This window comes from Protopterus annectens, chromosome 8.part1 (genome assembly GCF_019279795.1).
Source record: "Protopterus annectens isolate FY-2018-M chromosome 8.part1, PAN1.0, whole genome shotgun sequence".
Classification (NCBI taxonomy): Eukaryota; Metazoa; Chordata; order Ceratodontiformes; family Protopteridae; genus Protopterus; species Protopterus annectens.
The window spans coordinates 115,652,675-115,664,981 of NC_056742.1; the positions used below are offsets into that span (position 1 = coordinate 115,652,675).

Below are 12,307 nucleotides of genomic sequence, written 5' to 3' on the forward strand. Positions count from 1 at the left end.
TCAGCCAAAGCCCAGTGGTTGAACCCTGCACAGATCTCACACTCAACCTTCAACAGGGCAGAACCCAAACAATGCACACATTGCTGGTGGGCATCAGAATTAAGGATATTGTGATCACAGGAGGTGCATTTCTTGAAATCAGTCAGCTTATTTGACATGATGAAGAAAGTAACCTAGAAAAGAAAGGGATGAAAAATACAACAGTCTACCAACAATGGTAAAATTCAGAGAAAAATAACAATAATGATAAGTTAGGACTACCTACAGAAGGTAACACAAGAAAAAGAGAAACCCTTCAATAAGTAAACAAGGCATGAGGCCTGAGGCAAAACAGACACAGTTTATATATATTTATATATATATATATATATATATATATATATATATATATATATATATATATATATATATATATATATTTGACTGATAGAAGAAAGGGGAGGCAGGAACAACAAGAATAAAATAGAGTAGTAAATCACATCACTTATCCTATCCACTGAAATGACCAAGCTACAGTATACCACATCAATTCTCTGAAGTGGAAAATGAGATCTGAGGTAATTCTTGCTAGAAGGGAGGATTGTGGGTAAGGGCAGGAGCTCGAGCTACAGAGCCAAGGCTTTAGAAGTGGCCGAAATCGGATCCAAGACCCATTAGTTGAGGAACAGATGAAAAAGACATCAGATGTTATAATAATTGTTAATTCTTTTTTATAAATTAATAAAGCAGATAGGTCAAAGTAACTTGACTTGTTGAATAGAATGTATGCAGCTTAGTTACACCTGTCTGATATGTTACACAGATGACCGACTCAGTTTCAGTTCACAACTCAAACACATTTAAAGACTGTGAAGACAAGGATGATTTAATCATCTGTTTGCTTGATGAAGTCATAGTGTAACTGTACTGTCTCAAAGACCAGATAAATGAAGGATGGTGGTCCATTGTTTTGATTAAGCTATTAAGATTGTAATTTGTGGGAGGGAATAGAAAGTTTTAATAAGGATCTGGCTGAAGACCTGAAGATTTATGGTTGCAAATAAAGAGGGAAGGCGCATTTGTTGGGCTGTGACTCAGGAATGAGCAGTATGACAATCATAGAGCATAAATAGAAGTATGAATGATTAGAGATTACCATGATTAGATATTACCAACCTTTCCTGTTAAGGAAAGTAATGCTCATGTTTCAAGAGGGTAGCATGAATGTACATGCTTTGTTATGAAGTTTTTAAAGTTTTATGTTGTTGGTGATTGAAGTAAAAGGGAAAATGGAGAGGGTATATTCTGTAATGAGGATTAGACCGTCTTCTCCAAGACCTAAATTCATGTGTAAGGAGTCAGCTGGTAGTCAAGCTCGTATTTTATTCATATATTTGCAGCGCAAATTCAAAAGCTGGGTCCTTCCATGGATCTGCCTGTTTAATAAGAGTTATCATTTTCACTTGATCCTTGACTGTGAAGTACATTTTCGAGGTCAAATGCATTCATCTTAGTTTGGACTTGGTACCAAAGTACATGGCTTTCATTTCTGGAAGTGATGCTTAGTTATTTCCAGTGAAGTCACCTGTGGTTGTTTACAAGATCATTGCTTACCATTATTTTTGACCTGAGACAGAATAAGCTACTTGGCAGCAGTTCATATTAATCTGCAATGCCAGTTTAAATGGTAGAGTCATGAAAGAAAATTGCCATTGTGTTGTTTAGATCTCAAGCAGAAGAAGTTAGCATGTTTACAGTACTACTGCCCTCACAGCTTGTGTGTATACCTCTCTTGCTGCCATCTTGTGTATATGTATATTCATAGGAGTCGGGTACCTTTGATTAAGTGACTAGCCATACTTTTTCTCTTGTATTTGGCAGAGATAGAGGAAAAATATGAGAAAAAAATGCGAGCACAGCGAAATGAATTGGAGCTGCGGAGAAAGACTGAGATACATGAGATTGAGGAAAGGAAGAATGGTCAGATTAACACACTGATGAAGAACCATGAGAAGGCCTTCAGCGATATCAAGAATTACTACAATGATATCACACTCAATAATTTGGCCCTTATCAACTCATTGAAGGCAAGGTCTTGTACTTTATATTTGTTATAGGTTTAAGCTAGGGCCCCATGTATTGGAATGTGTAAGAAAGACTTAAGTCAATATTTGGATCAAAAATTTGCTTCAAGCCACATTGATTTTAGTGACTCATGGATATGCCAGTGTCACAAGTTCACATTTCATTAACAATTCAGATTGCATCATATAGTTTCCAGAGAAACAAACTTTAGAAAGTGAGCTACATATTACAGGGTATTTTAAAAATGTGCTCATTTATGTGGTTAATCATTCTTAGATTATCTTTTTTTATTAATACAAACCTTTGAAGTTCAACTAATATTTATGCATGTTTACTTAAATGTTACCACACACACACACACACACACACACACACACACACACACACACACACACACACACAAGGAAATGGGTAAAAGATTCAGTGTAAATTACTAGTGAGCACTTTCCTGAAAACTTTGCATGCTCATTCTCCATACTTTTTGAGACCACTACCCTACTAAAAATGTAATGAAATTAAGATGAGTGCAGCTAAAGGGGAAGGTTTCAAAGAACTGTCTATAAAAGTTGTGGAAAGATTGCAGGTCAGAGAACAACTCTGGGATATTATAAGAGCAGCTCTTTAAGATGTTGAATGGGATCAAAACTTTTTAAAAGTAGAATGTTATTTTGGTGGCGAGGAAAAAGTAAAATCAGATGAAAAAGAATTTTCTCTGTGTTGAAATTTAATGACATTACTGAAATGGTAGTCAGAGTAATACTCAAGAATCGGTTTGTTTTTACAAAATAATGAAAAAATGCAGGATTTTGCCACCTTTCCCAAGGATAACATACAGGAAGGCCCACAGTTTGAAATATATTGTGCAGCAGTGGGCTTCATAATGGAGTAAGTAATTTACCAAATGTAGAATGCCCATGTAGAAATTGTAAAGTAGGTGGGTTGGTGAAAGGGAGGATTAATTGGACTAGATTTTAAGGCTGAAGACAGTATATCCGCAATAGTGAATAGATAACGTAGTCATAGAAAGTGTTATGCATGTCAGACTAAAAAATAGGTAATGCTTTTTAACGATGGAACAGTTGAGGTATATCAAGTAAAACAAAATGACTAATGACATGGCTGAACATTTTAAAAGATGTGTGATTCTAATACTACTGTCTCAGAATGTTTTGATTTGGAAAATTTGATGCTGTGGAGCTGGAGTAATATAAAAATTGGTGAAATACAGGACTTTAAATCCTATGAGTTTAAATACAGTGATGGATTGGAGAGCATTGATTTAAGTGGAGTATTTATTACAGGATTTTACTAAATGATAAATTGTGGTAAGATATGATATTTTTCTTTATGAAGAACTGTATTTAGTTTGCCAATTACAAATCAGCAAGATTATAAATGTGCTGGCATCCTGTAGAAAACGTCAGCTGAAGTGCCTGGGGTAGAATATAAATGTTATTTATTTTTTTTATTTATTTTACATTTGTTGACCGGGTTAGTCCAACTGGATACATATCCATTTTCAGTGGAGACCCGGGGAGAAAAGCTCCAAAGCACAGAGGTACATAAAAAATATAAAATATAAAAATATAGTGACATAAGCTAGGAAATTGAGACAGGCAACATTAAAAATACAAAAATATAACAGTAGGTAAAAAGAAAAATTCAATTAGTGATATAAGTTAGTAAAGATGAGTAATTAGGGCTTAATAGTGGACCCTTAAGTTAAGGGCTGGATGGAGGCCTATGTAGGCCGGGTTGAGTTGGGAGCCTGAGCTATTAGTCTGGATTAGAGCATGGACATAGCCATTGAGATTTTAATAGAGTTCAAGTTGTATTTTGAATTGGTGGAGAGTGGGTATAAGTCTAAGGTTGTTGGGAGAGCATTCCAGTTTTGCCAATGGAATTGGCGTACAGTGCATCACCACCGAGTTAGTAGATTTAATAGTTAATACTTGAATACTTTTGGATGACCTTAGGGATGTTAGATTAGAGTAGGGGTAAGTATATTGTTCAGTGAGGGAGTTTTTCAGGGTGTTTTATGATTTTGAATGCCTCTGTAAGTTGGTTAAATTTGAGGATGTTGGGCAATTCTAGCCATCCCAGTGTTTTTAGATTTAGGCAGTGATGGGTGCGGTAGGGTAGTCCGGTAATGAATCTAGCTATGTGGTTATAGGTAGTGGATAGTTTATTAAGCTCTTTCTTGTGAAGGAAGGAGAATATTGGGGAGGCATAGAGGAGTGTGGGTAGGAGGTGGTACGGGCAATGGTTAGTTTGGTGTGGGGGTTAAAATTTCTTTATTTTATACATGGACCCAAGTTTCTTGTTAAGTGGTTTAATGGCCTGGTCTACATGGATGCCCAATCTCAGTTTGTGGTCAATTGTCACTCCAAGTAGTTTAGTGTGGGTGACAGGATAAATTTTGGTACCGTTATTAGAGGACACAATGAAGGTTGAGGTGGGGGTATGGGGAGGTTCCGTGCCATAAGAAGTCACTGGGGAGGGGTAGAATAGGAGCAATTTGGTTTTAGTTGGATTAAGTAGGAGTTTTAGATCTGAGAACCATTTTTCGACAATAGAAAAGCAGTTTTGGGTTGTGACTTGGAGTTTGGTGAGAGAGTCGTCCGAGCAGATAAGAGTGGAGTCATCTGCATATTGTATGCAGGTGGCTTTGGGGAGGATAGAGTGTAGACCATTAATAAAGAAGGAGAAAAGAAGGGGACCGAGAATAGATCCTTGGGGGACACCGATGTTCGTGGGGAGTAGGTCTGAAATCTTGTTTTGCCACTGTACCGCCTGTTTTCTGCCTGTGAGGTATGCATTAAACCAATTTATGGTAGTTTTGCTAAGATTAAAAGTTTCCAATGTATGGAGCAGCTGGTTGTGGTTGACCATATCGAAGGCTTTCGATAGGTCTAGAAAGAGCGCAGAGGAAATTAGTTTGTTATTCGGTTGAGGTTAATTGAATCAACAAAGGAGAGGAGAGCCGTGGTTGTGCTATGATGGGGCGGAAACCGTGTTGGGTGTTGGACAGGAGGTTATTTTGTGTGAGGTGGGTGATGAGTTGCTTGTGAATGCAGCGTTCCAAAATTTTAGATAGGGGAGAGAATGGCTATGGGTCTATAGTTTGTTGTGGCAGTGGATAACCCTCCTTTGTGGAGAGGAATGATATCGAGATTTTCCAGATTGAGGGAATAGAGGCTTAAGCAATTGACCGGTTGATTAAGATTGATACAGGGTAGGCTATGGCATGAGGAGCTATTTGTAAGTATTTGGCTGGGAGAAAGTCAGCCGCTAGGGTGGTTGGTTTAAGTTTTTAGGAGGGTACGAATGTAGTAGGTGGAGGTGGGTTTTAAATTAAAGGCAGTTTGAGTGGGGTAGGTAGTTGGGGTGGGAGCCACAGGGGTGAAGTGAGCTGACTAGCAAGGGACTGGATGGTCTCAGTAAAAAGGAATTAAAGGTGTTAGCTATTTCACTGGGATTTTTGTCCATGAGTGATTCTGGTGTGGGGTAGTGGATTTGCCTGGATGGAGTAGGTGATTGAAACTTGACCAGAATATTTTGGGATTATTTTGATATTTGTCTTGTAGGTGACAGAAATATTGTTTTTTGTCAGACATAACGGCAGCTTTGGTTGAGTTTCTAAGCTGAAGAAACTTGATGCGATCTAGAGGGGTTTTAGTGGTTCTCCATTTGTTCCAGGCCTGGTCTCTGAGTTTAATTTTAGTTTTAGAATCATTAGTTAGCCAAGGTGCAATCGTTCCTTAGTTCTAATGAGTCGCTTGGGAGCGTGATAGTCAAGTATTTTAAGGAAGGTGTCATTAAAGTATGACACGCTCTGATCTAAGGGTAGAGTTTTTAGGATGGACCAGTTACAAGACGGAGGTCAGCAAGGAATTGATCAGGGACAAAATTCTTGCTGTTTCTGACTAATCTGGTGAGGGGTTTGTAGTTGTGCATTTGTTTTAATAATAAAAGTGATAAGGTGGTCACTAAGGTCGTTAGGGAGGGTCCCTGAGGTATAGTTGGAAGGATTCTTGTTAGTAAGGATCCAGTCTATGATGCTCTCCTTTTGTTGGGCATTTCCAATTCTAGTGGGGAATGAATAAGTTGGGAAAATCCATGTAAGTTAATGGGGAGTGGATTGAGTTGGGAGGAGTAGAGAGACCAGTCGATGTTAACATCTCCTAAAATAATGCTTTCCTGGGGATAGAAGGTGGAAAGCCAACTCAGAGTTTGTTCAAGGGATTGAATTGTTGCCTGGAGGAGATATATGACTAGGAGATTAATACTTTTTTGGTTGTTTAGGGATAGCTTCAGGGCAAGTAATTCCTGGTTATGGACTTTTGGAGGTTGGAGTGGATTCCTAATGATATTCAAGGAGTTCTTGAACATGACTGCTATTCCACCGCCTTTTAGTGGTTCTGTCGGCTCTGAGGATGTTATACCCAGGTGGGATGACTTCCTCATCCTTAGTGCTAGGTTTGAGCCAAGTTTCTGAGAGACACATGATGTCAGGGGAGTGGGTTGCAAGTAGAGCATGCAAGCTGTGTACTTTGTTATTAATACTTCTTAGGTTAAGGTGAAGCATACGTAGGGAGCCTGCTGGACTTATAGCAGTGTTCAGAGGGTTTGGGTCAATGTTAGTGGTGGGGCCTGGGTTAGGGTGGATGTCACCATCTTTTGTTATGGATTTTTAAATAATCCAGAAATCTTTGGAGTTTCATTAGAAGTTTAAGATGTCCCTTTATTGAGGATGTTTTCGGGTACCAGAGGGTAGGGTGGATATTGTTGGAGCACACATTAATAGCAGGGTGATGAGAGGGTTGAATGAATTTGGAGGAGTCATGGGAGTGCAGGGAGGTCTGACCATAAGGGAAGTAGGTGCTACCTGGGTCAAGGGTATCATATCTAGTTACCAGATAAGATAAGGTAAGTAGTATTGTTGTGAGGAGAACATACTAATTGTCATTTTTTTCATGTTGTGGGCGCGGTAGGTAGGTAGTGTTAGCTGTGGGAACTACCTTGCTGCAAGTTGGTGAGTACTGGAGGAAGGAGGAGGGAGGAGGAAGTGACAGTGGGAGGGAAAAGGGGTGGGCGGACTGGGGGAGTAGACTTTGTATTGAAGACTGGTGGAGAAAGGGAGGAAGTGGTACGGGTGAGGGACAGTCGTGGTGGATGGTGGTAAGGGGATGGGCTTAGCGTCCAATAAATGTAGAGGTACTGGGGGTGGGAATAGGGGCAGGGAGGGGCAGGCGAGCCCGAGCGAAGCGGAGCGGGGCTTACACCGCAGGGATTTCTTCAGGTTTAAAGGTATTTAACAGCAGGTATAAAAATACTGGTATGTAACAGCAGGTTTAAAAATACTGTTTTTATGATTTTTCAATAAAGTAAGTTCTTTTTGCAGTAGGTACGTGATATAAAACACGTTTAGGCTGGTCGGTGCTTTACCTTGGGCAACTACTAGGTGTTTTGATTTAGAGTCAAACACAGTCTTTTTAGTGCATTCGCACTTGGAGTGTCTTCTCTGGTCGTGGTGAATGAGTTGGGATCCCGCGGGGTGGTATTTAAGCTTGGGGGCTGCCTAAAGTAGAGAAATAAGGAGAGAAGATAACTGACGTTAGTATAAATTAATCTTACTTATGGTAAGAGCCATAGGGAGGCATAAACATAGAATTGCCAGTTTCAGACTATTTTAACACTGGTGCTAAGCACGTTTCCAGCAAATAGGAAATGCTATAAACAAAATCAGCAAGGTTTAAACTGTGGTTGTGCGTACTCAGAAGCAACACGCACTCTTTAAACAGAACACTAAACAGAGTACGGTGCTTAGTTTTATCACTTGTTCAGACCTAAATCTATGTACAAATCAATACTGCAAAGCAGCGACTTCCAACATATAGGAAATGCTGTAAACAAAGATGTAGCAAAGTTTAAACTTTGGTTAGCGTGCTCCGTGGGCAGCACGCTCTTTAAATAGTACACTACACAGAGTACTATGCCCAGTTTTATCACTTGTTCAGACCTAAATCTAAGTAACAGCAAGATTTTAGATGCAGCAGTTCAAAATCAGTTCAAAATAACAGTTACGACAAGTTTACACGCTCGCATTGAGCAGTGTGCTTAGGCAGAAGTCTAAACGCTCAATTAAACATCAGTACAGTGTGATAATTAGGTACTGTATAGTTGCGCTCTTTAAAGCGAGCTCTAAATGAGTACAATGACAAAATACAAACAAATGTTCTCAATTTACCCGTTAAAATGGGTAAATGCAGCAAGGTAGGAATTAGTATACAACCTACCCTAATGATGGGAGAAGCGTCCGTGTAGTATACAGATCTAACCCAACACTATTCCTCTAATCAGTCGTGTAGGCGGAAATACCACATGGGAGTAATGAAACCTCGCGGGCTTACACCGAGGGATTTCTTCAGGTTTAAAGGTATTTAACAGCAGGTATAAAAATACTGGTATGTAACAGCAGGTTTAAAAATACTGTTTTTATGATTTTTCAATAAAGTAAGTTCTTTTGCAGTAGGTACGTGATATAAAACACGTTTAGGCTGGTCGGTGCTTTACCTTGGGCAACTACTAGGTGTTTTGATTTAGAGTCAAACACAGTCTTTTAGTGCATTCGCACTTGGAGTGTCTTCTCTGGTCGGCGGTAATGAGTTGGGATCCCGCGGGGTGGTATTTAAGCTTGGGGGCTGCCTTGGGCAACTACTAGGTGTTTTGATTTAGAGTCAAACACAGTCTTTTTAGTGCATTCGCACTTGGAGTGTCTTCTCTGGTCGGCGGTAATGAGTTGGGATCCCGCGGGGTGGTATTTAAGCTTGGGGGCTGCCCTAATGATGGGAGAAGCGTCCGTGTAGTATACAGATCTAACCCAACACTATTCCTCTAATCAGTCGTAGAGGCGGAAATACCACATGGGAGTAAAAAGATTTTTCCTTTGGTTTCTGCTGTTGCTGAGTAGTTTGCAGAATCTATGACTTTTGTATGTTTGTATTTTTAAAAAGATTTAGAAAAGGTAATGCATGTCTTCCTGGATTTCAAGCAAAAGGAATTAGAATTCTGCATTTTAGTACCTTGGAACTCTGGAGTACAAGGCTACTTGTATAACTACAAGTCCTTATACCAGTGGCATCATGAAAATGATGTTATAGGCCCTCAAGTCTATATGGGATCAAAACTCTCAGGATCTCATTCCTTTCTTCAAAAAAGGAAATATTGTCAGATTTGCTGTAGATGAACAACCCTGCCACTGGTTTTAAGGAAACAGCCCAGCTCTCCATCACCAGGTAAAGATAATACGACAGTGCTTCATAATGCTTCTGTACAGCCCAGCCACATTCTGATGTCTTATTACCATGAGAATGTGGCTGGACCACATACTTCCAGATTATTATTGGTTCAAGGTGCTTAGAATCAACCACTACTCCCACAGCATATACATGTTAAGATGTGGTCAGTATATTTAATCCAGAAGGATTTTATGACTTTCTGTGTGACCAAGACTAGGAGATATATAGACAGTAACACAGATATAATGTATCAGTGCAAAACTCAGTTTATGCAACAACACTGTCTGGCTTTAAATATTTATTAGTGAGCTGTACAAGCAAACTTAACTTTGCAAGATACGTATCCTCTTGCCACGTCAGTGTAACACTAGGTATTTTGAGCAGGTCAGTATCTGTGCACTATGAGTGCAAGCTGAACACATTTGTATTAAGAGTCATGACTCAGAAATGGTGCTCACTACAGGAAAGTAGTGTTCCCTACTCAGAGTGCTTGCTCAAGAATCCCACAGCATTCTTCATAGAATACAGATGTCTTCTTTTTCCCATGGGATAAACATTTGCTGTACTACCTCTCTTTCAAATTCATTGTTGCAGAAAGTTCCTATAAAAGCAAAACATAACAAAATAAGCCTTAGTTTATAGCTTGATGCTGGTAAAGAAGACTATCTTGGATGTATGCAAACAATAATGCCTGACAGGGTGTGTGTTAATGTGTAATTAATGCCCACCCAAGGGTGTTGTGAGGCCCAATGCCACATGCAAAGGGCCTCTACACCCCTGGAGGGGCATTAATTACACATTAACAGACACCCTGGAGGACATTTTTGCCCTTAGGGAATGGGTTCTCTGTGAAATTGCTGTGTCTTACTTAGTTATATATTTTTTTAATTTATATTTTATTTATTTAATATATTCTTGATGTAAAATAGTTCCTCTGCCTAATGTTTCATACTTGCTGTAATATATGTTAATGGTGTTGGAGGAAGCATTTTACATCCAAAATATATTAAAAAAAAAAAAAAACAGTACTTAAAGTAAGTAAAACATAACAATTTTACAGTGTCCATTCGCTGACAGAGATCATTCTCTCTTCACTCTGTCTCATACATGCTACCAGGGGATCGTTGAATCACTTTCGCACTTCGCTCACTCTCTCTCTCACACACACACACACAAACACACACACACACACACACCTCACACATGCAGACAGAAGCACACACACACATTTCTGTTTTGCTTGATCGATCGCTCACTGTCTCTCCGTCTTTCTTACTCTCATATACATATACACTCTTTATTTTATTATTTTTTCCTTTTACACTCATTAAACAGCAAAAGTGCTGCTTAGCGAGTATAAAATAACGGCTCGTTAACTCTCACTTTCACTGACATGCATGCATACACTCACACACAGACATAAACACACACACACACACACACACACACACACACCTTTATTTGTTGTTGTTGTCTCCTTTTTTTCACATTTTACAATCGCTAAATAGCAGAAGTGCTGTTTAGTGAGAGTAAATTAATGACAGCCATTTTGTTTTCTCAGTCCGAGCTCCACAGCAGCTTGTTATGCTCCCGTGAAGAGGCAGACTCATTTTTCAGTGGGCATTACTTGTACGTTAATACGCTGCTGGAGAACATTCGTTTTTCAATCAGGGTACTGATGTACAGTTTGCCCATTCTCTAAATATATCTAAACCACTCATTGGAGACTACCAATGAAAGAGAACACACTTTCATAACCAGAGGAAAGAGTTATTTATCTATATCTAAATTCCCTAAGCCTGATAGCTTAGATGATTTTCTTCCATATCGCTCATTCTTATTGAAAGCAGTCTCAAATGTGAGCGACCAGGAAATCTACCAGTAAAAAAAGAGCATTAGTAAGTTTGACGTTTTCAGTAAGGGCATTAGATAAGGAATTTAGCTGACCTTCCTTTTATTTTGAACTGTCTCTTTTCTTTGTATGACTTTGCAAACTACTATGTATAAATTTGTGCACAGTGACACAGCGAATAATGTTTTCACCTCACAGCAAGAGGTTTCCTGGTTTGATTCTCAGCTGGGGTGCCTTCTGTGTGGAGTCTACATGTCCCCCCGTGTTCGTGAAGGTTTCCTCCCACATTCTAAAGATATGCAGTAGGTGGATTGGATAACCTCAACTGGCCGTAGGTGTGAGTGTGCATGTGATTGTGTGTTGTGGAAGAACTACTGGTGCAGGGCTAGCTACCCAGTGGTGTAAACCTTGGTTCTAGATGATTGTCACTATTGAAGTGACACACCAACCTCATGGAAAAAAATGGTAAAAAGGAGTTGTGGATGGATGGATGTATACATTTTGTGCAATAATGGTGTAATTTGTTATCTTTTATGCTGTGGGTGAAGCTACATCAGTCTGGGGTTTGAACTGTATGCTGAAAAAGTTGGCTGTGCATGTATTTGAAGCAATTTATTATGTTGACATTAAATCCTGTCCTGGATGACTTTGATGTTTAAAATTAGATCACTGTTGCAGTAGCCTAACCATTAAGGATGTTCTTCATGTTTCACTGTTGCAGTCATCACACTTGGGTTATCCCTGCTGGGGTAGCCCTCTGCCGGCCTGAATACCAGAGACTTAGTATTTCTGCGTCAGTTGCTGTTGCTTGAAGACTGATGTCAGGTTGCCAGTGGTATAAAGGAAGGCAGCCAATGCCATTACATCAGTCTTTCTTGCTGTGGAGCCAGAAGCAGAAGCAGTTCATACAAGTGCCGGTTGGCTGCTACCTGAGTTTCGTTTCCAAATTGAAGTTGAAGTCTTCTGAAGTTAAGTACCCCGTTGGAGATCCTTTTTTCTTGCACTAACCGATGTCAGAAAAAGTTAATAATTGTGTCACCTGTGGAAAGCAAATACCACACCGGGACTTCCACTCCTACTGCATCACTTG

The 12,307-nt window shown here is 39.5% G+C and overlaps 1 protein-coding gene across 3 annotated transcripts in view; it reads left to right on the plus strand.

The window, feature by feature from the left end:
- GAS8 (growth arrest specific 8) overlaps window positions 1-12,307 on the plus strand; it is a 517,118-nt gene that overhangs the window by 191,874 nt on the left and 312,937 nt on the right. For all 3 annotated transcript variants that reach the window (XM_044081740.1, XM_044081739.1, XM_044081737.1), the window contains one exon: window positions 1,861-2,066. In XM_044081740.1, coding sequence (XP_043937675.1) covers window positions 1,861-2,066 — 206 coding nt within the window. The remainder of the gene's footprint in view (window positions 1-1,860; window positions 2,067-12,307) is intronic.